Source organism: Phoca vitulina, unplaced genomic scaffold, assembly GCF_004348235.1.
Source record: "Phoca vitulina isolate PV1807 unplaced genomic scaffold, GSC_HSeal_1.0 scaffold82, whole genome shotgun sequence".
NCBI classification, from domain to species: domain Eukaryota; kingdom Metazoa; phylum Chordata; class Mammalia; order Carnivora; family Phocidae; genus Phoca; species Phoca vitulina.
The window spans coordinates 3154776-3181640 of NW_022589785.1; the positions used below are offsets into that span (position 1 = coordinate 3154776).

The 26865-nt window shown below is 43.8% G+C and overlaps 2 protein-coding genes across 8 annotated transcripts in view; one reads left to right on the forward strand and one right to left on the reverse strand.

Annotated features, from left to right (window-relative positions):
• The window catches only part of CHEK2 (checkpoint kinase 2), an 84751-nt gene that overhangs the window by 51020 nt on the left and 6866 nt on the right, over window positions 1-26865 (reverse strand). The window contains exon 1 of one of the 4 annotated variants that reach the window (XM_032395060.1): window positions 743-822. The exons of 2 other annotated variants lie outside the window; for them this stretch is intronic. In XM_032395060.1, coding sequence (XP_032250951.1) covers window positions 743-812 — 70 coding nt within the window. In that variant the 5' untranslated portion in view covers window positions 813-822. Of the gene's footprint in view, window positions 1-742; window positions 823-26865 lie in introns of those variants that run through there. One more of the 4 variants, XM_032395058.1, reaches the window with a different exon arrangement.
• On the forward strand, window positions 966-15738 carry HSCB (HscB mitochondrial iron-sulfur cluster cochaperone). 4 transcript variants are annotated; one of them, XM_032395064.1, is made up of 7 exons: window positions 966-1298; window positions 2560-2656; window positions 3005-3094; window positions 3699-3843; window positions 7148-7195; window positions 9394-9489; window positions 14195-15730. In XM_032395064.1, the coding sequence occupies exons 1-7, from the start codon at window positions 1063-1065 to the stop codon at window positions 14284-14286; spliced, it is 804 nt and encodes a 267-aa protein (XP_032250955.1). In that variant the 5' UTR covers window positions 966-1062; the 3' UTR covers window positions 14287-15730. The 4 variants fall into 4 exon arrangements, 3 of the variants coding, with proteins under 3 accessions (XP_032250955.1, XP_032250956.1, XP_032250957.1); XR_004298156.1 differs by lacking the exon at window positions 9394-9489 and having other exon boundaries at window positions 3005-3099; window positions 14195-14270; XM_032395065.1 differs by lacking the exon at window positions 9394-9489 and having other exon boundaries at window positions 14195-15728.

Here is a 26865-nt window from a genome sequence, read left to right on the forward strand (position 1 = left end):
GATTAGAGGCAGTCGAAACCACAATTTTAGGGCAAACAAGTCTGGAGTCAGATGCCTGAGTCAAACCTTTGCATGACCTTCAGGTAGATCACCACCTCACTGAATACATCTTGAGGATTAAATGAGATGATACATGAACGTTCCTCCCCCAGTAATGCTTGATAATTGGGAGAACAGAATTCCAGTCCCAAAGAATCCGACAGCCGGAAAGGGTTTTACAAGAGCAACACAATTTTTTTTTTCAAACAGAGAAACTGAGTCCCAAGGTGGACTGGTGCCCTCCTACCCTCTCTTCGCCACCCCACCCCACACACTTACTTATGTACACTCGCAGGGCATCCTCCTACACAGGTCAGTGTGTCTCCAGTTCCTGCAGCGCCTAGCTGCTAAAATTGGTTCTCAATAGGTTTTTTTTCGAATTTGAATCTAAAATATGGTAATAATTACTAACATTCATTAACTATTTACAAACCAACTTCCCTCTGATTTTGAAGAACGCAACTTTGTCCTTTCTTACCCTGCACGTGTGGGCCAGTTTCAGCTTGTAAGTAACAGGGGAAGTGAACTTCACCTCGAAGTTCATCTACAAAGGAAAACAGTCGCCCACGCACTCCTCTCCTCCCCCCGACCGAGGTTAAAAACCACACAAAGTGAAAATTCGGGAGATTCCGCGCGCACTAAGACCCTGGGCACGGGAATCGAACCCCCAAACACCCAAGAGAAGTTCTCCACCATGACTCACCGCGTGAGCCCACCTGGAGCCAAACGCTCACAGCAGCCGCAGCCAGCGGAGTGGCGCTAACCAAGCACATACAAACTCCACCCTCAGCCAATTAAAACACCCCTGCGTCGCCGCCGGACCAATGAAGAGCGGCGGATGTGGCCGTCCACACGTAGCCTCAATGTTTGCTGGGAGTTGTAGTTTAAAATGAGGAGCGGGACACTCAGAATCCAGGATCCCGCCCGGTCAGCTCTCCAGCCAATCAGCAGCAGTAGTCTGGTCGGCCGCTCTCTCCGGATTTCCCCCCGACAGGTTACCGCGGCGACATAGGCCGCGGCCAGATGTGGGGCGGGAGAACTGGCGCCTTGCTCCGGGTGTCGGGGCTGTGGCCGGCAGGGGTCCTCGGAAGGAGACCAATAAGCTGCAATGCTGCGTCTCTGGCGGGAAGGAATTCCCCCCAGTGTTGGAACTGCGGCGGCCCAGGAGGCCCCATGCGGGGGCATGGGTTCTTCTGCCCACAGTGCCGCGCGCTGCAGCCACCTGACCCCACTCGAGATTACTTCAGCCTCATGGACTGGTACGGGAGGCCGTTTCGGGAAACACGCGGGGGCGAGAGAGACGTCAGAGGCTCAGGAGCCAGGGGGTAGGGCCGCTAGTGCTTGGGAAGGAGAAGGCAGGACCGGTTAGATCGGTGGGCGGAGCCGTAGAGAAATGGGGGTGGGGCCTGGGAGCACGGAGGGTGGGATTGCGGCCAGTGAGAGAGGAAATTGAGGGGTGAGCCTGAAGATAGGGCCTCTGAGGAATGAAGACGAGAAGGGTGGGAGGACTGGAGGGGCGGGGAAGGAACTTAGGGGAAATTGAAGGGGGGAGGCTTCTGTAGAGGGAGACCTGAGGGGCGGGGCCTGAGGGAAGTGTAATGGAGGGGCTGCAGAAAGACTCGACGGATAGGGTCAGAATGGTTAAAGTTGGATTGAGACTTTTAAGAAAGGCGTACTGAGGTATTATCCAAAATAAGGGAGTGAAGGAGCTTCTCGGTTTGTGAACACGTAGAGATGGGAGAGTAGTGCGCCTGGAGAGGGCTTGGAAGCTCCCCGGCCCTTTCCCCCATGCTTGTTTTCCATGTGGTTGTTCCTGAGTTACATCCTTTTATAATAAAATAAATCTAGAAAGAAAAACAAAATAGGGTGTAAAAGCACCGGAAAACTTAATGTTGTGGTCTGAGTCTAAGGGAGAAATAAGAACTGGAGGGAAAGAGTCAGAAAAGTGGTTGTTTTTCCTGTTTTCCTCCGAACGTGGAGCTTGGAGAGGTGATGAAATTTGGGCAGAGCTAAACTGTTAAGACAGGGCACGCTCCGGGAACGTAAAGTGAAAGGAACTGGGTTAAAATAAAATGAGAGACAAAGATGAAAGGACCTGGGACTTCGAAATATAGAATGGGATTCAGGAATGGTCCTTCCCCTTAACTCTGGGATGGGCCCCTACCAGTCACTCTGCACTTAGAATGTGCTGCAGTGACACTATCCTTTAAGTTCTGAAAGCATGCCAAACTTGCTTGCACCTCAGGGACTTTGCATGTTCCCTCTGCCTCTTGGTGACTTTTCTCTCTGATCTTTGATTATTTTTCATCATCATTCAGGTCTCAGCTCAAATGTCATCTCTTTGTCCACCACATGTACCACTTTCTCTGACCCTGTTCTCTTTTCCTTCACAGCACTTTTTGAAGTTATCTCTCTCTACGTGTATATTGCATTTACCCCCATGAGAACAGGAACCAGGCCCATAGTATACAAATCTATAAATATTTGGTGCATGAATTTTATCTCCCAATTTCCTTACAGCAACCGTGCCTTCAGAGTTGACACAGCAAAGCTCCAGACTAGGTACCAGGAACTACAGCGTCTTGTCCACCCTGATTTCTTCAGCCAGAGGTCTCAGGTAGCCTGTTGGCCACCCCAATCATACCCAAACACTAGTGTACATGGGGTGGGTGGCAGTGGCCTTGTGGTGATGTGATTATCAGAGATAGAGCTAAACAACCAGCTCCACCCTGGGACAGCCTGACCCCAGCTGGCAGACCCTGAACCTGCCCTGCACTCACAGCTTTTACCTGACTTCCCAGAAGAATTAGAATACATTAGTTGAAAATAAAGACATCTCATCCCACACCACTTCTACTTGGGAGACTTCCTTAGTTGTCTGCCCATCAGTATTTTATGAAACAGTTTGTGAATGTAATGTGGCTGATTTGGATGGTAATGAGATTATCTTCATCTCTACTAACAGACTGAAAAGGACTTCTCAGAGAAGCATTCAACCCTGGTGAATGATGCCTATAAGACCCTTCTGGCTCCCCTGAGCAGGGGACTATACCTAGTAAGGTGATTTCCCAACCCTTCTATGCGTGACTACATGCTATCCATTGGGCTGTGGGACAGCTGCTCCCTTGCATTCAGCAGAAGAGTGCTTGAGACCTGAGCTAGTCTAGGGACCCAAAGATAATTAGCCTCAATGATACTGCATGAGAATAGTTTTCTCTGAGTATTTGTAAATCTTACTTGCCCGAGTGCATTGTTTTTTTACCATTTGGTAGCATTTAGGGAAGATTATTTTGGGGGTTTTTTGGTGGGGGAGGGAAGAGTTTAGCACCTTAGAATTTTAGGACTTAATAGAGCCTTTACAAATATCTAGTTCAGTCTCCCAAGTGGAGGAGAACTCCCCTAGGGTAACACAGTTCCAGGTAGCAGAGAGGAATCCCGTGCCAGCACTCCTGTCTCCGTCCAACTTTCCCATACCCTACCTTCACATTTTCACTATTAAGACAGTTCAAGGTTAAAAAAAAAAAAAAGACAGTTCAAGGTTTGTTTGTTTGTTTTTTTGTTTATGAATCGTATTCTGTTCTATTCTGTGAGTAGGATTTATTACTCTGGCCACAGTCTCTTCAACCAACCTTACTTTTTTCTGCTTTATGTCCCAATAGCTAAAGCTCCATGGATTAGAGACTCCTGAAGGGACAGATGATGAAATGGACAGGCAATTCCTCATGGAAATAATGGAAATCAATGAAAAACTTGCAGAAGCTCAAAGTGAAGCTGCCATAAAAGAGATTGAATCTATTGTCAGAGGTAAAAGATAAAATACCACTGAATGCATTTTATTGCTGTTACGAGTACATGTCCAAGGTTAGGTGAAAAATGAATATAAAGACTACATATAGATCATCATAATGATTCAGGGAGTATTTTTTTTTTCTTGGTTATACTGAAACCAGTTTTGTCTGGAGGTTAGACTTGCAACATCTCTAACTTTCTGGAAGGCAGCCTTAAACCAAGAATGTAATAATATTTTGCAGATTGCAATCCTCCTTCCTACCCATGACATCATTAGATGTTATTATCGTCTCTGACAAGAATAATTAGGCCTTAGAAGTTCATGGAAATGCCCAAGGTCACATTGCAGAGCAAAGACTGAAAAACTGACTTCTGATCGCATATTACTTTGTTTTCCACTTTATTTCACACTGTATCAGGCAGGGTTCTCCAGAGAAACAGAACCAATAGTATACATGTATATATGGAGAGAGAGGGAGAGAAAGAGAGAAACCTATTTTAAGGAATTGACTCACAGAATTGTGAGGGCTAACAAGTCCAAAATATGTCAGGCAGACCAGGAGGCTGGAAACTCAAGCAGGACTTCTATGCCTACATTATCCAAGCTAATCTTTACTTAAAGTCAACTGGTTGTAAATCACATCTACAAAATACCTTCACAGCAATATCTAGACGAGTGTTTGACCAAACAATTGGGCACCATAGCCCAACCAAGTTGACACATAAAATTAACCATGCCATGTAGAAGAAGTTCCAAGTTCTCGCTCCAATTGTATGCACATATGTACTTTCACAAATATTTGTGGCATGCCCGCTGTGTATCAAGCATTGTGCAAGACACCAGTGAATGAGAAAGACCCGTGTCTTCATGGAGTTTATATATTCCAACTCAATGTGTCCAAAATGGAATTCATGAGCCTCTCCCCTCCCTCCTAAAAAAAAAAAAACCAACCTATTCCTCTGTTGATGTTCCCTAAGTGAATGACACCATCCGGTTGCACAAGTCCAAAACACTGAGGAGGCGTTCTTAACAACTTATCCTCCCTTACCCCCGTAGACAGTCATCACCAAATCTTGAAATGCTGACCTTCTAAATATGTCCCAAATCTGTCTGTCTTCACTGCCAGCACCCTGTTCCACACTGCCATTCTTTCTCACCTGGACAACTGCAGTAGCTCCAGACTGGTCTAGCTATACTTCAATCGAATATATTCCTATACTGTCACTTATGAGATCTTTTGAAACCCAAATCTAATATTACACTTGGTTTTGCTTTAAAACTTTAAGTGGCTTCCCACTGCTCTCAGGTTAAAGACCAAAGTCTTTAGTAAAGCATACAAGGCCCTGTATGGTCTGACCTCTGCTTCCTCCCATTTGCCCCTCCACTCTAGCCACACAGGCCATTTCTAGTTCTTCATCTCTACCAGGCGCCTTTCTACCCTAGGGCCTTTGCACATGCTGTTCTGCTTAAAACCCTCTTCTCCTCCTTCCTCTAGTGAACTCTTCCTCTTCCAGATCTGGGGGCAATCATCACTTCCTCAGAGAACCTCTTTATCTGTACCTTTTGGCAGTGGATACCTCGCCCTTACAGGACTAATCACAGTTATAACCTTACTGTTCTACATGAGATTATTTGACCAATGTCAGCCTCCCTCCCTCCCTCCTTAGACTAGAAGTTCTGCAGAGGCAGAAATTGTTTCTGCTTTTTGGTCCCCTCATACCCTCAGCCCAGGTAGTATATACAGCCCATGGTGTATATAACATGGGCTCAGTAAATATTGAGTAAATAAATAATGAAAAAAGAAGCTAAAATCAATAAAATGGCCGGGGGGGGAGTCTATCAGGGATGTATCAACAGCCTTTCGGCTGGGTGGTGTTGGAAGAAGACCTCAAGGCTTACGGTCAGAAACCCCCTCTGCACAGCTTTGGAAGGCAGAGGAACATGACGCTCTGCTGTGAGGGGGTCTTGGGTGCAGTGTCAACACTGCCATTGACTTTACATGTAACCTTGAACAAGCAGCTTCACCCCTCTAAGCCTCAGTTTCCTCATCTGTAAAATGGAGATAACATTAGTACTGGTTGTTGCAAGGATTAAATTAAATCAAATAAAACATGTAAAACACATAACACAGTGCCTGGCCCATAGCAGGTGCTCAGTCACTGGTGGGGGTTATTCTAGCCCTATAGTGAATGTCTGGTTTCGAACAGGTCACTGACCTTCATTTAGATTAATTCCTAAGTTTCCTCCTCTACGAGCATGTGCTAAGGCCCAAAGTAAGCAAATATTCAAGGGCATAGAGCTAGTTAGATCTGGGCAGAACTCCTGAGCCCCTAGACTCCTAGTCCAGTGTTCTTTTGTCAACACCATGTTGCTAGTTTCCCACAGCTGTCTAGGAGTCTGGAGACTTGGGGTCTGCTCCCAGCTCCTCCACTCAACCAACCATATGACTAGGGCCATCTCCCAATACCTGTAACTGCCTACAAAGGAGATAAAACATATTTGAAAGTGCTTTGAAAGCAGGCACCATATAAGTGATTGATACTTTTTATATCTGGAAAACACACTTATAGTAAAATTCTTCATTTCCTAATGAGGACAAAGAAACACCAGGTAGCTGCTCCTTTACCTTATCTGGCATCTTCTCTCTTATGGTACAATATGATCTAAGTGTTTCATTTTCCTGGGAGGCTGTATAATTTGCAAGTGGTTGTTTGAAACACTGTAATGCCCTACCCATAGGCAATCCCAGTTTGCTAATTTTCTCCTACCTGAAATCTGGAAAATTCAGACTGCTTGATGGAGACAATCAAAGCATTTCCTTGTCCTTTTTTTTTTAAATGATTGTATAGCCATTTTACAAGCCTTAGTGATTGCCCCTCAGACCTTTCAGAGGTAGAAAAACATAATGTGAGTAGGGTCAGCTACACTAAACAGGAGCTGCTGGGGAGCCTGGGTGGCTCATTCGGTTGAATGTCCGACTCTTGGTTTCAGCTCAGGTCATGATCTCAGGGTTGCAGGACTGAGCCTCGATTCGGGCTCTGCGCTCAGCAGGGAGTCTGCTTGAGATTCTGTCTCTCACCCTCTGCCCCTCCCCCACACACACGCGTGCACCCTCTCTCTCAAATAAAGATAAATAAATCTAAAACAAAACAAAACACAGGAGCTGCCATCATGGGACATGTGGACACAGGGCTTATGAGGCCTTACCCTGGAATCTAAGCTCCCTGTTGTATTGTGTTGAAACCAGCTACCAAGTGTTATCTTCACGTCGTTAGTCTATATAAATAGAAAAATTAAGATAGTGATTTTCTCTTTCAGCTAAACAGAAAGAATTGACTGACAATGTGAGCAGAGCTTTTGAACAAGGTACTTTCTTCATGTCTTAACTTTCTTAAATGTGGAAAGAAACTGTAAGCACTGAGGTATAACCATCAATTCAATAAATAGCTATTTTATACCCATCCTATGATAAGTACATGGGGAGCTATAAAATATAGGCAAGTGGACATTTCTCCCTTCAAGGATTCACAGCTTGCTAGAGAAGTAAGCTGTGTGCCAAAAACTGTGATATGCCAGTGACAGAGTAGATGAAAGTGCTTCTGTTCCTCTTTAGCAAGTCGAAGTTAAGGTACGGGATGTAGGCTGAAGCCCACACAGGCAGATCCTGAGGGCAAGGCTGCACAGTCGACATCTGGCAAAGCCCGGAAGGAGAAGCCCACAGCAGAGCTGAGCCCGAATTTCAAAATAGGAATGTTCATCCTGGTCCCCATTGCCCCTTGCTTTCAGCTCAAAGAGATTCAGTCTATTTCTGGCTATTTTGAAGTAAGAACAGTCTTTCTCTCCATCCCAGACTTGTGCCACCCCTTAAATAAAGGAATAATGGCCCTTTGGCTGAAGGATCATTTGATTGCAGGAAGCCGAAGGCCACTCAAGCTAGCCCAGCTAGTTAAAAAGAGGTTATTATAGCTAAAAAGAGGTTATTATAAGGAATTAGGACTATGTCCCCAAATCCAAAGAGAAAGTCCCTGTGATGATTATAGTATACAGTGTTATATGAGCTCTTCTGGGGCAAAGCCTGGGAACCGGAAAGCAGTCTGAAACCAAAACTGCAGTCCTGGACTCGATGCCTCTGGCAGTTTCATTCCATCCCCTTCTCGTCATTATAAACCGGTTCCATCCACTTCCTCATTAGCGTACAGTGCTCCAAAATGGCCTCCCCCACTGGTGACTCCTTAGTTCGCCTAGGTCCATTACCTTATAAGAGCAAGGACTTTGACCATCTGACTAGAGTCTCCTAGACCCAACTCCAGATTCCCGAGAGAGGGGATTTGGTTGGCCCAGCTTGAGCCAGATGTCCACTCAAGTCCAGTCAGCTAGTGCTGAGGGGACAGGCTTATACAGTGTGCCATCCAGTTTGCAAGGACTGTAGAAGTCTATTCTGACACACAGGCTGAGGAAGGGTCTCTGAATATATGTTAGGGAAATACAGATTAACAGCCTGATATGGCTGCCTGAAATCCATGAACCCAACCCACTGACTATTCAGGTGTTCCACCAGGGCTCACCCCCATCTCCTACTGCACTTTTGTAGATTTTTTTTTTCGTAGATTTTAAGAAGAATAAATAATATTTAAGTACAATTTAAGGAATAAAAATAGAAGGAACACCCATGTCCCCACCGCCCAGCTTAAGAAATAGAACATGCAAAGAAGATATACAAATAGTCAATAACTATGGAAAGATGTGCAACATCACTAATCATTAGGCAAATGAAAATCAAAACCACAACGAGATACTGATTAAGATGGCTAGTATTAGAAAACTCAGAAAATAACAAGTATTGGTGAGGGTCTGGAGAAGTTGAAACCATTGTGCACTGTTGGCGGGGATGTAAAATAGTGCAGCCACTACGGAAAACATTATGGTATTTCCCCAAGGAATTAAACATAGGATCACCATAAGATCTAGCAGTTCCACTTCTAAGAATATACCTGAAGAATTGACAGCAGGGACTCTAAAGAGATGCTTGTATGCTGTCAAAGGTAAAGCCAGATACTACTTAAAGTGGTAAGGATAGATTTTAATCAGTAATAACTATTGCAATAGGGAAGAGTCTGGTGTGAACTGAACTCCCGATTTATACAAAGGTTACTGGGCGTTTTAAAGAAAGAATGAAGGGCACCTGGGTGGCTCAGTTGGTTAAGCATCTGCCTTCAGCTCAGGTCATAATCCCAGGGTTCTGTGATTGAGCCCAGCATCAGGCTCCCTGCTCATTGGGGAGTCTGCTCCTCCCTCCCCCCCCCCCCCCGCCCATCCCCGCCCCCCCCCCCCCCCCCCCCCCCGCTCATGGTCTCTCTCTCTCTCTCTCTCTCTCTTAGATAAATAAATAAAATCTTTAAAAAAAAATAAAGGGAGAATGAGGGAGTAGGGAGGGGAATGAGCATGGTCTCAGTAGAGTCTGGGAAATGAAAAATTACAAAAAAGGGAAGGTGGTGGTTTCATGTGAAACTGATCTGGTTTTGCTAACTGGGGCTTATTAAAGTTAGGCTTCTACCCTCCCTCAGACACTGGGAGACAGGGGTCCTATCTTCTGGTGTTAGCTGCAACAAACAGTAAGAAAGAAACAGGAAGAAGAGACATTCTTCTTTCCTCTGAACAATGTAAGTCCATTTCTCATTCGATCGCCCTTTGTTTATTAAGGACTAGCTGAGCCATCTGTTGAGACTTGGTAGAAGAGGATATTTGCTGAATGACGTGAGCAATCAAGCATTTAATGAGGAGCATCTCTATGGAAACAAAAAGAAAACAAAGGCTAATGGTGGGAACGGAGTATAAACCCAGTTTCTGAGTCCAGAGGGCGGGCAGTCACTTGAGAAGACACTGAACTCTTAAGCATCTTTACCTGGTGGTGTGAGGACAGCAGTGACAATCCGATAGATTTCTTATTTTATAGTTTGACTGTTGGTAGTGATGGCATAGACATCAACGTCACAGCCATGGCTATTTCCCAGAGCAGAGCATGGAGGACACAGGAGTTCTGGTGGACCTTTGGGGTAGCCCAAGTGGCAGCAAGTCCAGGCACAAAGGTTGCCCACGCGTGATTTGTAGGGATGAGTTCTTTGATGCTTATATCAAGTTGTCTGGCCTTAGCTTACAGGGCGTTTTCAGATCCTGGAGGAAAGGGCGACCACAAGAGAGCCTGAGTCCCAAAAAGGATTAGGTTTTAGTTCTTAGTGATGCCAAGTCAGGAGGGAAGGAGAAAAATGGGAAACAGCGCTTTGGAGAGTTGTAGCTAGATATTCAAGGAAACTAGGAGAATTAAGAATTTGCTAAGGGAGGGCGCCTGGGTGGCTCAGATGGTTAAGCGTCTGCCTTTGGCTCAGGTCATGATCCCAGGGTCCTGGGATTGAGTCCTGCATCGGGCTCCCTGCTCCTTGGGAGCCTGCTTCTCCCTCTGCCTCTCTCTCAATCTCTCTGTCTCTCATGAATAAATAAATAAAATCTTTAAAAAAAAAAAAAAAGAATTTGCTAAGGGCTAAAAACAAAAAAAGAAAAAGAATTTGCTAAGGGCTGACAAAATGTGTAAGACGGCAAGATCCAGTTTGGTTTATAGGAAGATAATAAAACCTCAAGATAGATTCCAGGTGTGATATACTTTTCCACTGTCATAAAATTTCTATCTATAGTCAATCCCCTTTTTAGTCAAAGGTTATCAAGGTAAGAATAGTTTTGTTTACAAAATAACTTTAGTTGCATTAAAGTTGGCCTAATTATCCACATGAATGCAACAAGAATAGTAATCAACAATACAGACCTTTTTTGTTTTTTTTTTTAAGTAATTGATTTTTTTTTTAAGGCTTTTATTTATTTGAGAGAGAGAATGAGAGAGAGAGCACATGAGAGGGGGGAGGGTCAGAGGGAGAAGCAGGCTCCCTGAGTAGGGAGCCATGCGGGACTCAATCCTGGGACTCCAGGATCATGACCTGAGCCGAAGGCAGTCGCTTAACCAACTGAGCCACCCAGGCGCCCCTTGAGTAATTGATTTTTTTTTTTTAAGATTTTATTTATTTGACAGAGACAGAGATAGCGAGAGCAGGAACACAAGCAGCGGGAGTGGGAGAGGGAGAGCAGGCTTCCCGCTGAGGAGGGACCCTGATGCGGGGCTCGATCCTAGAACCCTGGGATCATGACCTGAGCCAAAAGCAGACGCTTAACGACTGAGCCACCCAGGCGCCCAGTAATTGATTTTTTTAAAAAGATTTTATTTATTTTACTTGAGAGAGACAGGGAGAGAGAGAGGGGGAGAGAGAGAGAGAGTGGGGCAGAAGAGCACAAGCAGGAGGAGCAGCAGACGGAGGAGGAGAAGCAGGCTCCCCGCTGAGCAGGGAGCCCAATGTGGCATCGATCCCGGGACCCTGGGATCATGACCTGAGCCAAAGGCAGACGCTTAACCAACTGAGCCACCCAGGCATCCCAAAACTTTGTCATTTTAACAGAGAAAACCAAACTCTGGTTTTGTCAGTACACTATTGAGATTAAAGTTCATTTCAAGAGGCGCCTGGCTGGCTCAGTCAGTGGAGTGTACGAGTCTTGATCTCGGGGTTGTGAGTTCGAGCCCCACGTTGGGTGTAGAGATTACTTAAAAAATAATAATAGTAAAATCTTTTTTAAGAATTAAAAAATAGGGGCGCCTGGGTGGCTCAGTTGGTTAAGTAGCTGCCTTCCGCTCAGGTCATGATCCCAGCGTCCTGGGATCCAGCCCCACATTGGGCTCCCTGCTCCGCGGGAAGCCTGCTTCTCCCTCTCCCACTCCCCCTGCTTGTGTTCCCTCTCTCGCTGTGTCTCTCTCTGCCAAATAAATAAATAAAATCTTAAAAAAAAAAAAAAGAATTAAAAAATAAAGTTCATTTCCAAAAAAAAAAACTATAGGCACACCTGGATAGCTCAGTCAGTTAAGTGTCTACCTTTGGCTCAGGTCATGATCCCAGTGTCCTGGGATGGAGCCCCACATCGAGCCCCACATTCAATTCCCTGCTCAGCAGGGAGCCTGCTTCTCCCTCTCCCTCTGCCGTTCCCACCACTTGTGCTCTCTGGCTCTATCTCTCTGTCAAATAAGTAAATAAAATCTTTAAAAAAAACAAAATCAGGGGCACCTGGGTGGCTCAGCCGTTAAGCGTCCTGCCTTCGGCTCAGGTCATGATCTCAGGGTCCTGGGATCGAGCCCCGCATCGGGCTTCCTGCTCTGCGGGAAGCCTGCTTCTCCCTCTCCCTCTGCCATTCCCACCACTTGTGTTCTCTGGCTCTATCTCTCTGTCAAATAAATAAATAAAATCTTTAAAAAAAAACAAAATCGAAAAACAACAAAAATATATATATATAAATCCACTTAGCCAGCTTTGACCTCACAACATAAAATTCCTTTTCCACAAACCTTCTACAACTCAATATCCATTCATATTTTGTTCCATTCTTTCCCTCTTTCACATTCTACTTTAGGACAAAATTACTCTCTTTTTATCTGAAAGGAAAAACACTCTTCATTCTTTACATACTTTTCATATAAAAACACATCCTACTTTTCTTCCATTCTTTGTATACAAAGTCATTTCCCTTCAATCTTGTTACTTGTAGTCTTATTTTTTTATATATTAATTATAAATTTTAACCATTGGCAAACTTTATTTTACAGAGAAAATGAGGAAGTAGACAATTGAGAACTATAATATACCAGTATTCTGTAGTAGATAAGCAAATTTTATGAATATACCATCTCATAAGCTATAGAGGTATATGTTTTTTATAATATTACTTTTTTTAATGTGGCAAGGACATGTTTATTAAGAGATCCAAGATCAAAAAAAAGAGACCGAAGATCCTTGGCTTCTCTGTACCATATAAAAATAAATAGCCAAAAGTATATAAACTTAAACTTTTGCTTAATAGTGAATGTTTTAACACTTTATCTTATTTAGAAATTATGTATATATTTAATAAAGATCTATTATTTAACTTAGCTTACCATGACTCTAAGGTTCCAAGTTGCCAAAAAGATTTTGGAAATGATTTTTAGGCAGCATATTATAAAACATAATTATCATTATAAATAAAGTTTGTCAGGGGCACCTAGGTGGCTCAGTCGGTTAAGCATTTGCCTTCGACTCAGGTCATGATCCTAGGGTCCTGGGATCAAGCCCCACATCGGGCTCCCTGCTCAGCAGGGAGCCTGCTTCTCCCTCTCCTCCCTTCTCATTCTCTCTCTCTCCCTATCTCTGTCTCTCTCTCAAATAAATAAAATCTTTAAAAAGAATGAAATAAAATAAATTCAATTACTTTAAATTCAATTAATTAACATATAATGTATTATTTGTCTCAGGGGTACGGGTCTGTGATTCATCAGTCTTATATAATACCCAGTGCTCATTACAACATATACCCTCCCTAATGTCCATCACCCAGTTACGCCATTCCCCCTCAGTTTGTTTCCTAAGATTAAGAGTCTCTTATGGTTTGTCTCCCTCTCCGATTTCGTCTTGTTTCATTTTTTCCTCTCTCCTCTATGATTCTCTGCCTTGTTTCTCAAATTCCGCATATCAGTGAGATCATATGATAATTCTTTTTCTGATTGACTTATTTCGCTTAGCATAATACCCTCTAGTTCCATCCATGTCATTGCAAATGGCAAGATTTCATTTTTTTGATGGCTACATATTATTCCATTATATATATATACATATATATATATATATATATATATATATACACCACATCTTCTTTATCCATTCATCTGTCGATGGACATCTCAGCTCTTTCCATAGTTTGGCTATTGTGAACATTGCTGCTACAAACATTGGGGTGTGGTGACCCTTCGGATCACTACATTTGTATCTTTGGGGTAAATACCCAGTAGTGCAATTGCTGGGTCATAGGGAGGATACAACTCTTTTAAGGGATTTTTATAAATTAATTTGGTAATACCATCGGGATATAGGGAAATATACATATCAGACATACATAAATATACAGACATGCAAATACAGATCTCACAGGTTTGTTTTGTTTTGTTTTTAAGATTTTATTTATTTGACAGAGAGAGACACGGTGAGAGAGGGAACACAAGCAGGGGGAATGGGAGAGGGAGAAGCAGGCTTCCCGCGGAGCAGGGAGCCTGATGCGGGGCTCGATCCCAGGACCCTGGAATCATGACCTGAGCTGAAGGCAGACGCTTAACGACTGAGCCATCCAGGCGCCCCACACAGTTTTCATTTTAAAACTTTATCTGTGATTCAGACTGGCTACCTTGGTCAATAGAGTTAGTTTTATTCTTGCTTAAATGAAGCCTCACCTTAACATCTCTGTTTATTTCAGATGATTTGGAAAAAGCCAAGGAAATGTTAACAAAGATGAGATACTTTTCAAATATAGAAGAAAAGATCAAGTTAAAGAAGATTCCCCTCTAATGATTACTAGTTTAAAAGCTTCCAAAAAAAAAAGTTTCAAAAATAAAGTTCTTGTATATTTCTTTTCTGGCTTCTGTTAATTGAGACTAGAGATGCATTCACCGCTTTTACCATCTGAGTTAAACCTGTGGCTCAGGCATTAATGGATGGCAAAGCTTACCATGTGGGAGGAAACAGTGTAGCCAGAGCTTGGGTGGTCAGTTCTTTGTGTGATACTTGATACAGCATGCTCCCCATCTAGGCCAGTGAAAGAAGTAGGGATGGGGCCAACTTGAGGCTCTGGAGAAAGGGTTGGCAAACTTTTACTGCAAAGGGCCAGATAGTAAATGCTTTAGGCTTTGTGGCCCATACTGCCTCTGTTATAACTGCTCAACTCTGTCATGATTGCATTTTGTTTACAAAACAGGCAGTGGTTTAGATTTGACCCAGAGATTCCCAACCTCTGCCCTAGAACCGTATCTTCTTTCTAATGGTCGGCCCTTCACTAGTGCCCTTGTTAGTATAGTCTTAGGGCATTCAGTTTAGTAACCATGCAAAGCTGCCTAAGGATTTCTTAGGCCTACATTTAAAAATGTAGATGATATTATCAAGAGTTAGTCTGGTGGGGCCATGATGGGTGTAGAGATTACCAAAAAAAGAAAAAGACAGAAATTCCAAGAAATAACAACTCTTGGAGAGCATTGCTTGTTTAAATTGAAAAATCAGAGTTCTGAACCAAGGTTCAATTCCTAGAGCTTAAAATTGCAGCCCCTTTGCGTCCTCCCTCACCCTTGTCTAAGAATTTATATCTTGTGAATCCTGATCCTATTCTACTCAGTTTGTTAACATTTTAGGATTTATGGATCCTCTGAAGGCAAATTAACCACAGCAGCTGTCTGGCTTAATGGTATTTAGGAATATCAGTACAATCACCAGCCCTCTTATATTTTACAAGGAGAATGAGTTACTTGTCTAAAAACACACAGGGAGTCTTTAAGTGAACAATTACAATGCAAGCAAATGTCCTGATTAAATTGGGTGCCTCTGTAAAGAAACAGGAGATGAAAGTAGTGTTTGAAATAGTTCTGCAATCTTCATTCCTTTTTCAGAACGATGATCAGGGACCAAAACAATCTGACCACAAAAAGAAATCAGATAAACATTTTTGGAGGAACTTCAAAGAAACTTTTCCCTTACCTGCTGCCATCAGCTAGAAAGGCCACTAGGCCTCCCAGCTAACTACTTCTGATTTAGGGGATAAATAAAAAAGACTTTATTTCTAAGTGTAATTACTTTTGTTTTTTCTTTTTTGTTTTTCCTTCACTCTTCCAAAATCTTTCCCTGTTAGGGTAAAAGTCCAAGTTTAGCGGGACTTCTAAATCCAGGAACCCTTGCAGGTGTTCCCTGTCAAAGCCCTATGAGGTGGTAGGCTTCTAGACATCTGGAAGGTTAGCAGCCCTATTTGGACTAAAGTTTTTTGGTTTTCCTTTTTTTTTTTTTTAAGTTTATTTAAGTAATCTCTACACCCAATGTGAGGCTGGAACTCATGACCCCAAGATCAAGAGTTGCATGCTCTTCCGAATGAGCCAGCCAGGCACCCCTGAATTAAAGTTTCTTTCTTTTTTTTTTTTTTAAGATTTTATTTATTTGTCAGAGAGAGCGAGAGAGCACAAGCAGGGGTAGTGCCAGGGAGAGGGAGAAGTAGGCTCCCGCTTAGCTGAGAGCACTGATACAGGGCTCAGTCCAACCTGAGCCGAAGGCAGATGCTTAACCAACTGAGCCACCCAGGCATCCCTGAATTAAAGTTTCTGACCAAGTGAAGCAAATTGAGCCCTCACCTCCCTCCCCACATCATTCCCAATATAGAAAAAATTTATCAGAACAAGTAAGAGGTTTTGACTAATTTGTGGTTATTTCTTCTCAGACTCTGTCAGAAAGGCCCAGTATTATGGATTGGATGTGTCTCCCCCCACCCCCCCCCGAAAATTCATATGGTATGGTGAAGCCCTAACCCACAGTGTGGCTATATTTGGAGATGGTGCCTCTAAGAATTAATTGAGGTTAAATGAGGTCATATAAGATTCCCATCAGACAGGATTCGTGTCTTTATGAGAAAAGACACTAGGGTGCTCCCTCACTTGCTCCCTACACTCATGTACGAGGGAAAAAAATTTTTTTTTTTTTTTAAGATTTTATTTATTTGTCAGAGAGCACAATTGGAGAGTGGCAGGCAGAGGGAGAATCAGGCAAGGAGCCTGCTTCAGGACTCGATCCCATGACTCTGGGATCATGACCTGAGCTAAAGGCAGACGCTCAACCGACTGAGCCACCCAGGCATCCCACAAGGGAAAAAGATCTTGTGAGAAGGCCAGAGGGAAGGCAACCAGGAAGTGACTTCTCACCGGAAACTGAAACTGACCATGCTGGCACCTTGATCTTGGATTTCCGGCCTCCAGACCGTGAGAAAATTGACTTCCGTTGTTATCACCCAGTCCACAGTATTTTATTATGGGGGCCTGACCTGAGTGATACACCTGGATTTGAATCCCAGCTCTGCCACCTATGTGTGTGAGGCTACAATTATGCTAAGCTTCATTTCCTCATCTTTAACATGGTGATAATAGAATGTATTTCACAGGGTTGTTGTAAGGATCAAATGAAATAAATTAAGCAAATTGCTTAGCCCAACACATAGCACATAGTAAGCACTCAAATGTGATTTTTAAAATTATAATGACTACTTTTATTATTTTTACTTTGGCAACAAAGTCATGTCTTTCACAGCAGAGTCAACATTACCCATTCAGCAGAGTTTCAAGCACCTACTCTGTGTAAGCGAATGTTCAGCCCTGGGAGAGATGCACAGAACAGTTAGATGCATCCTATCTATTTGGGGAGAGGTATTTTATACCAATAATCAAAACAATAATAAAAGTTCCCATTTGCTGGGGAGACGGGCTGGCTCAGTCGGTGGAGCCTGTCACTCTTGCTCTCAGGGTCATGAGTTTAAGCCCCACATTGGGTGTAGAGATTACTTAAAAAAAAAAAAATCAGGAAAAAAAAGGTCCCATTTGCTCCATAGTTACTATGTGAAGTACTTTGCATGAATCCACCAGATTAAACCCAATTTAACTCACTTTACAGATGAAGAAACAAGTTCCCAGAAGATAAGAGTCAAGAGCTAGGATTCAAACACAGGTCTACCTAAGCCTATGCTCTTAGGGAGGCTGAACCTACCAAATTAAGTACCAGCCAAGAAGATTAAACAATTTGTAACCAGAGGCCATTTACCAGGGCATGCATCTTGCCAAACAGAGGCAGGACTTGATCCAAGTCCCTTTTTCCAAGGCTTGCACATACAGCTTCACTGGGCATAGGGAGGGATCGCTCCCAGGTGTAATAACCAGGTAAGAAGGTTTCAGGGAAGAGGGGGAGTAGAATCCAGACAAGCAGAGAGAAGCTGTGTCAGGTGTCCCCAAGACCCACCCCAGATGCAATGACTCCCTAGGAAATCTCACAGGACTTGGTATATCATCCTACTCATGGTATGATATATTACAGTGAAAGGATATAAAGGTAACTCAACAAAGGGAAAAGGCACATGGGATGAAGTCCAATGGCAACCAGGTACAAGGTCTTAGGGGTCCTCTCCCAGGGAGTCACACAGGGCACGCTTCATTCCCCCTCCAGGACAAGCTGTGACAATCTGTAAGGGAGGCTCATTAGAGACTCAGTACCCAGACTATTTCTTGGGCACTGGTCACATGAGTTCTCTGCCTAGCGTGTGCCACAATTCCAGACTCCCAGTAGGAAAACAGGTATTCAGCATAAACTACATTGTTTCTGCAAACAATTTAGGCACAGTGGGCCAGTCTTATCAATTCTGGGAATAAGTAAACTCTCCCCAAATCCGAATTCCCAGCCAAGGGCCAAGCTTGTCCGCAGGCTTTTCTAAGGATACGCAATCTCAGGACTGCTAGGTTAACTTGTTCCTGCACAGAAGCCAAGGGGAGTTCCCATCATAGCAGAGGGAATTATATAACAATCTTTAACCAGAGAGGAAGGCACCCCCATTGCTGACAGGCTTTTTCCTGTCTCTGGCTGCCACCAGGTAAAGAGAAAGATGCTGCTTTGCTGAGTCAAGATAGCAGTCATGCCCCCTAGCGCGTTCAATAGCAGGAGACAAATGCCTGCAGCAGACTTGGATGCAAAGCTTTACTGTGACTAAGAATTTCTTTGGTTCTGTCACTTTTTGTGACACGTGAAATATATCAGAGGTGGCCAGATGAAAAAATACAACACACCATTTTTTCGTTTCCAGGGGTTGCTGTCAAGAGGCAAAAGAATCATCAGAAACATATCACCAGAGTTCCAAGGGTTAAGGGCTTCAGGCAGGAAACAAACACATGGATGATGGTGGGGGGGTGATGTACTGGGGAGGGGTGAGGTCTTCAAGGAAATGGAGTAGGTACCCCATCTCAAAGCTGGGGAGGAAACACTACTAGACTCTGGTAAGAGTTGCCATGGAGACTGTGTTGACAGTCTCATGATTTTCTCAAGAGAGAAGGTGGAATTGAGATTTTAACAGGATATTTCCCTGGAGCTGCCAGGACCATGGAAGCCCCAAGCAAGAAACGCCTAACTCAGCTGGGGTAAGGGAAGGTACAGAATAGGCTTTACAGAGGTGATATGAGAGCAGTATAGTGTTAAAAAAAAAAAAATGAGCGCTCACCCCCTGGACTAAGGAAAGAAGAAATCAGGTTACAAATTATATTTGTGATACTACGGATTTCACACAATCAGACAGAACTGGGTTTCCCATCTAGTGCTTCCTCTTACTCACTGTGTGACCTTGAGCAGTTTAGTGTCTGAGTTTCAGTCTTCTTATCTGTAAAACAGGGGTGGCCATAGCACCACCCTCAACAATGAGGACATATAAATGGGACATCAGGAGTGAAGAGTATATAAAGTAGTGCACATGCAGTACTTAGCACAGAGCCTGCCACTGCACTCAGCAAATATTAATAGAAGCACAGAAGGAGATGTGAGCTGAGAGGAAGGGCCCTTGGCCTCAACCTGGGGTTAGGGGCAGAATCATGGATGCCTCCTGAAGGCATCTGGCATTTTCAGATAGATAAGCAGGAGATGCGGCATGCAAGTGAAGAAGAATCCTATTGCACTGGAAGTGGGAGAGTGACAGAGATGAGATTGAGAGAGAGGCAGCCAGGTCAGGAGGAACAATACAGCTGACCCTTGAACAACACAGGTTTCAGCTGTAAGGGTCCACTTATGCATGGATATTTTTCGATACGGTTCAGTACTGTAAATGGATTTTCTCTTCCACATGATTTTCGTAATAACATTTTCTTCTCTCTGGCTTACTTGACTGTAAGAATACAGTGTATAATACATATAGCATAGGGGCGCCTGGGCGGCTCAGTCGTTAAGCATCTGCCTTCGGCTCAGGTCATGATCTCAGGGTCCTGGGATCGAGCCCCGCATCGGGCTCCCTGCTCAGCGGGAAGCCTGCTTCTCCCTCTCCCAATTCCCCTGCTTGTGTTCCCTCTCTCGCTGTCTCTCTCTCTGTCAAATAAATAAATAAAATCTTTAAAAAAAAATACATATAGCATACAAAATATGTGTTAATCAACTGTTAATGTTATTGGTAAGGCCGCTGGTCAACCGTTGGCTATTAGTAGTTAAGTTTTTGGAAAGTCAGGAGTCATATGTGGATTTTCTTTCTTTCTTTCTTTCTTTCTTTCTTTCTTTTTTTCTTCTTTCTTTCTTTCGTTCTTTCTTTCTTAGATTTTATTTATTTATTTGAGAGAGAGAGAGTGAGAGAGAGCATGAGCGGGGAGGAGAGGGAGAAGCTGGCTCCCCACGAGCAGGGAGCCTGATGAGGGGCTCGATCCCATTACCCTGGGATCATGACCTGAGCTGAAGGCACAAACCCCTATGTGGTTGAAAATCCACTGGGGCGCCTGGGTGGCTCAGTCGGTTAAGTGTCTGCCTTCAGCTCGGGCCATGATCCCGGGGTCGTGGGATGGATCCCTGCATGGAGCCCTGCATGGAGCCCTTCATCGGGCTCCTTGCTCAGCAGGGAGCCTGCTTCTCCCTCTCCCTCTGCCACCCCCTCCCTTAGCTTGTGCTCTCTCTCCCTATCAAATAAATAAAATACATCTTTTAAAAATGGTTAAAATGGTAAATTCTGTGTAATGTATATTTTTTAAAATATTTTATTTTTAAGTAATCACTATACTCAACATGGGGCTTAAACTTACAACCCTGAGATCAAGAGCTGCATGCTCTACTGACTGAGCCAGCCAGCTGCCCCCCATGTAATGTATATCTTACCACAATAAGAAAAAAGAAAGAAAGAAAATGTGGTCCTAACTACCAATGATATTGTAAGCGTTGGCTCAGGAGCCATCATTTCTCTCCCTGCTGTTTTTATGTATGTGTGCTTTCATCATTATGATATTTTATATTGTCTGGCTTCCTTAGTTTCAGATTCTCAGAAAAGTAGAGGAAAGCTCACTATAACCCCTATATATCTCTTATTCACAATAGTTACCAACCCCTGCTAGCATGTGTTAGGAAAAAAAAGGCACACACCACTGGAACCTCCCAGCATACGTTAGAAAAAAGAATGGCACACACCACTAGCAGGCTAGGTGGTTTGTACTACAACATGGACCTAAGCCAACTTGCACATACATAGCTGTTGGGTTCCTTTTGGTAGGTGTCAGAAACCACCAAGAATACTGGGTAGGTCAAAGTTAGCTACTCTACCATAACCTTGCTACCAGGACATTTTTGTCATCTCAAAAAGGAATCTTGTACCATTAGGAATCCTCTCTATCTTCCCCTTCTCCTCCCCACCTCTTGCTCTAGGCCAATATTACCTGTAGATTTGCCTAGTCTGGACATTTCTTACAAACAGAACCATACAATAAATGGTCTTTTGTGACTGGCTTCTTTCCCTTAGCATCAATGTACACATTTTTGGGGGCTCCTGGGTGGCTCAGTTGGTTGGGTGACTGCCTTCGGCTCGGGTCATGATCCCAGAGTCCTGGGATTGAGCCCCGCATTGGGCTCCCTGCTCAGCGGGGAGGCTGCTTCTCCCTCTCCCTCTGCCGCTCCCCCTACTTGTGCTCTCTCTCTCTCTGTCAAATAAATAAATAAAATCTTTTAAAAAAATGTACACATTTTTGGAACATGGCTGGCTCAATTGGTAGAGCATGTGACTTTTGATCTCAGGATTGTAGGTTTGAGCCCCACATTAGGTGTAGACATTACTTAAAAATAAAATCTTTACAGATACCTGGGTGGGTCAGTCGGTTAAGCATCTGCCTTAGGCTCGGGTCATGATCCCAGCGTCCTGGGATCGAGCCCCACATCAGGCTTCCTGCTCAGCGGGGAGCCTGCTTCTCCCTCTCCCTCTGCCGCTCTCACTGCTTGTGCTCTCTCTGTCAAATAAATAAAAATCTTAAAAAAAAACTTCAAATAAATAAATGTATGTATGTATGTACACATTTTTGTGTGGACATATATTTTCATTTTTCTTGGATCTATGCCTAGAAGTAAAATTGCTGGGTCATATGGTAACTATATGTTTAATCTGTTGATTAAACATTAAACCCAGGCTCAATGGTTAAGTGTCTGCCTTCAGCTCAGGTCATGATCCCAAGGTCTTGGAATCGAGCCCCACATCGGAGTCCCCGCTCAGCGAGGAGCCTGCTTCTCCCTCTCCCTCTGCCTGCCGCTCCCCCTACTTGTGCTCTCTCTCTCTCTGTCAAATAAATAAATAAAATCTTTGAGAAAAAAAAAAAATCTGGGATGCTATCTTGAGTATGGAAGGGTGAAGGGCTCACCAGACTTTTATACTTTATTAATGCCAGGATGAAGACACCTCTAAACTAATTCTAGTTAATCCACACATTTTATTTTATTTATTTATTTTTAATCTATACATTTTATTTTATTTTAAAGATTTTATTTATTTATTTGACAGAGAGAGCGAGAGAGGGAACACAAGCAGGGAGAGTGGGAGAGGGAGAAGGGAGCCTGATGCGGGGCTCGATCCCAGGCCCCTGGGATCATGGCCTGAGCCGAAGGCAGATGCCTGACAACTGAGCCACCCAGGCGCCCCTAATCCACACATTTTAAACACCACTCATCTTATCAACGGAAAAACTCATTCTACTGTCAATTACATTAATGAGCAGAAACCTCTAGGATTCAGAAGAGTGAAAGATACCTGAAGCACTGTAGGAGTTGCCTTTTTTTTTTTTTTTTAAGTAGGCTCAATGCCCAATGTGTGGCTTGAACTCATGACCCTGAGATCAAGATCACAAGTCACACGCTTTACTGACAGAGCCAGCCACGTACCCCAAGGAATTGCCTTTGATTAAATTTCCTTGCTACCCCAGGAGTGTGTATCGTGGTTAGGAAGGAGCATACCCGCCCTGGGGTGGACCAATGCCAACACACACATTCTCTCATACTGTCTGTGCAGACATAATTTAAGGAAAACTGTAGACCATATCACAGTGTTATGCAGGCAAAACAACTCTGGGTAAAACTTTATTAATAAACCCAAGGGGGGGGGGGTTGTTGTTTGTTTGTTTTCTAAAGTTTATTTATTTATTTATTTGACAGAGACAGGCAAAAGTAGGCAGAGCAGCAGGCAGAGGAGAGGGAGAAGCAGACTCCCTGCTGAGCAGAGAGCCCAATGCGGGGCTCGATCCCAGGACCCTGGGATCATGACCTGAGCTGAAGGCGGATGCTCAACTGACTGAGCCACCCAGGCGCCCCTGTTTGTTTGTTTTTAAAATACATGTGAGAACTGTGAAAAACAAGTTAAATGAATAGCTAAGAATGTGTACAGGAGCCCCTCCATCGTTCCTTGGGACAATGTGGAAACAAGAGAGGTGCCTCACTGCTCAGACCACTGCCTATTTATTCTGCCCTAGTCATGGGCACCAAGGAAACCAAGGAAATTTGTGGGCATTCTCAATGACGTTGACCCCAAAGAGCTTTGTGAAAATCCCTAATTTCGTGTTTTCAAGCCTACTCTTGGCAGAATACATTTCATAAGGTACTTCAAGAATTTAACACAAGAGCACTTGTCATTACCTCCCCTCTTCTGGCTCCAAAAGCACCACAAACATTTAATATACTAGAAACACCCGTTTGGATGCAAAAGATGGCAATCATTACTAGAGAGAAGGACAAATGTATGCAAAAATTTGGACGTGAGTAAGAGGAGCTGAGAGAAATTCAATAGAAAACAGAAGAAAGGGGCACCTGGGTGGCTCAGTCGTTAAGCGTCTGCCTTCGGCTCAGGTCATGATCCTGGGGTCCTGGGATTGAGCCCCGCATCGGGCTCCCTGCTCCGCGGGAAGCCTGCTTCTCCCTCTCCCACTCCCCCTGCTTGTGTTCTCTCTCTCTGTCAAATAAATAAATAAAATCTTAAAAAGAAAAAAAAAAAGAAAACAGAAGAAAATCCAAACTGCTGGATGCAGACATCAGGTGGGGAGTGGGAAGAGATGAAGCTGGGAGGTAGGAAGGGGAGGGATCCTGAAGGAACTGGAGCCTGGTAAGGAGGCTAAACCTCCACCCAAGAGCGACAGGGAGTCATGGAAGGGTTTAAAGCAGGGGAGGAACACATCAGGATGGCATGTTGGACAAATATCTCTGTCTACGCCATAGTTAACAGGCTGCAGGAGCAAGAGTTGAGTAGGGAGACTAGCTAGGAGATTCCAGCAAGCAAGAGATCATGGAGGGACCCCTGGGTGGCTCAGTCGGTTAAGCGTCTGCCTTCAGCCCAGGTCATGATCCCAGGGTCCTGGGATCGAGTCCCGCATTGGGCTCCTTGCTCAGCGGGGAGCCTGCTTCTTCCTCTGCCTGCCACTCTGCCTGATTGTGTTCTCTCTCTGTCTCACAAATAAAATCTTTAAAAAAAAAAAAAAGAGAGAGAGAGATCATGGAGCCTACAGGGTCATAGTGATACTGATATCCCCAGTTTTCAGCAAAGTCCTACTTGCTTACATGAGGAAGCTGCCATACATTGGGACTGTGCTTATCAAACAGGTAATAGTATCTGCCATGTCCCTTGTCTTCTGCTCTAGGCTTCCTTGTTGATATTGACCTGAGAAGCCACGTGTAGATGCTTCTCACCACTATCAGTGCTCACCATGACCATGCCAATGTCCAGATGACCCAGTTAGTCAACTAATAATTAACAAGAAAAAAAGAAGACAGGTGACCTAGACTAAAGGAGACTCAAGACACAAGGAAACCTAATGCACTGTTGAATTATGATGCTATCAAACCAACTATAAAAAAACATCTAGGGACATTTGGGAAAATGTGATTACTGATTAGGTGATTTTATTTTATATATTTTTTTTAAAGATTTTATTTATTTGACAGAGAGAGACACAGCGAGAGAAGGAGCACAAGCAGGGGGAGAGGGAGAGGGAGAAGCAGACTCCCCGTTGAGCAGAGAGCCCAATGCGGGGCTCAATCCCACGACCCTGGGATTATGACCTGAGCTGAAGGCAGATGCCTAACAACTGAGCCACCCAGACGCCCCTGATTAGGTGATTTAAAAAAATTATTGGGATGCCTGGGTGGCTCAGTCGGTTAGGCATCTGCCTTCAGCTCAGGTCGTGATCCCAGAGTCCTGGGTTTGAAGACCACATCTCCCTGCTCAGCAGGGAGTCTGCTTCTCCCTCTCCCTCTGCCTGCCGCTCCCCCTGCTTGTGCTCTCTCCCTCTCTCTCTCTCTGACAAATAAATAAATAAAATCTTTAAAAAAAATTCTTAAGTTTGGGGACACCTGGGTGGCTCAGTCAGTTAAGCGTCTGCCTTTGGCTCAGGTCATGATCCCAGGGTCCTGGGATGGAGTTCCACATCTGGCTCCTTGCTCAGTGGGGAGTCTGCTTGTCCCTCTCCTGCTCCCCCTGTTTGTGCTCTCTCTCTCTCTCTCTCTGACAAATAAATAAATAAAATCTTTTTAAAAATTATTAATTTAGTTAGGTGTGATAATAGCATTGTGGGGTTTGTTTTTTTTTAAGTATTTGTTAGAGATAAACACCAAATCATTCACAGATAAAATATGATTCTGGGATTTGCTTTAAAGTAATCATGAAAAACTCCCATGACCTAACAGTATTTCCTATTTACATATTATAGCCCTTTATTATCCTCATATGCAGTTTTTTCATACCTGTCGCGCCATCATATCTCAATACTTTTATGATCTAGGGGCACTTGGGTGGCTCAGTCGTTAAGCATCTGCCTTCGGCTCGGGTCATGATCCCAGAGTCCTGGGATCGAGCCCCGCATCGGGCTCCCTGCTCGGCGGGAAGCCTGCTTCTCCCTCTGCCACTCCCCCTGCTTGTGTTCCCTCTCTCACTGTGTCTCTCTCTTCAAATAAATAAATAAAATCTAAAAAAAAAAAAAAATACTTTTATGATCTAAACATTTATGAACAAATGCTGCTTTTGAGAAGGTGCCACACGTTTGGAATGTTAGTGGTACCATCTGACTGTGCAGTTTTTACTCCATCCTTGATAAGAGAGGGTGCTGCCATTTTTAAGTAGGAGCATTAATTCCTCAGGGATTGTGATGGTTGATTTTATGTGTCAATTTGACTAGCCTAAATGATGGCCAGATAGCTGGTAAAAGGTTGTTTCTGAATATGTCTGTGAAGGTGTTTCCAGAAGAGATTAGCATTTGATAGGTGAACTGAGTAAAGCAGATGGCCTTCCAAAGTGAGTGGGCATCATGCAATCCATTGAGGACCGAAATTGAACAAAAAGGCAGAGGAAGGGTGAATTGGCTCTTTCTCTCTGCTCCGGCTTCGACATCCATCTTCTTCTGCCCTTGAACAAAAAGATGCTCCTGGTTCTCAGGCTTTCAAACTCAGTGGAGAGCTACACCATCAACCCCCTAATTCACAGGCCTTCGGACCCAGCTGAATTACATCACCAACTTTTGGGTTCTCCAGCTCGCAAACAGAAGTGGTTTGGGACTTCTCAGTCTCCATAACTGTGTGATTCAGTTCCCATAATAGATTTCCTCTTATGTATGTATCTTATTGGTTCTGTTTTTTGGGAGAACCTTGACTAATAGAGAGATCTTCCCTCGTATATGCATCCTGTGGGTGCTCAGCAGCAAAGAGTGTTTCCATTTGCTTATGGAAAGCAGTGATAGTGACCCTGGCTTTGGAATCAGCCAAATCTAAAACCATCAATACTAACTGTGAGACCTTGAGACACTTCCCTCACCTCTCTGAGTCTTAGCCTCTTATTCTGCAAAGTGGTGCTATTGACACCATAATACAGAGTTGTGGTGATGCTGACAAAAAGTAGCACTTAGCACAGTGTCTGGTATAGTAAATGCTCAGTAAATGCTTTCTGCTAGTGTTAATTGCTTCTCTTGGTCTTTTGTCGTCTTTAACCTTGTGTCTTAGTCTGGTCAGGCTTTATATAACAAATACTATAAATAACAGAAATTTGTTTCTCATGGTTCTGGAGGCTGAGAAATCTGAGATTAAGGTGCCAGCAGATTCTGTGTCTGTGACAACCTT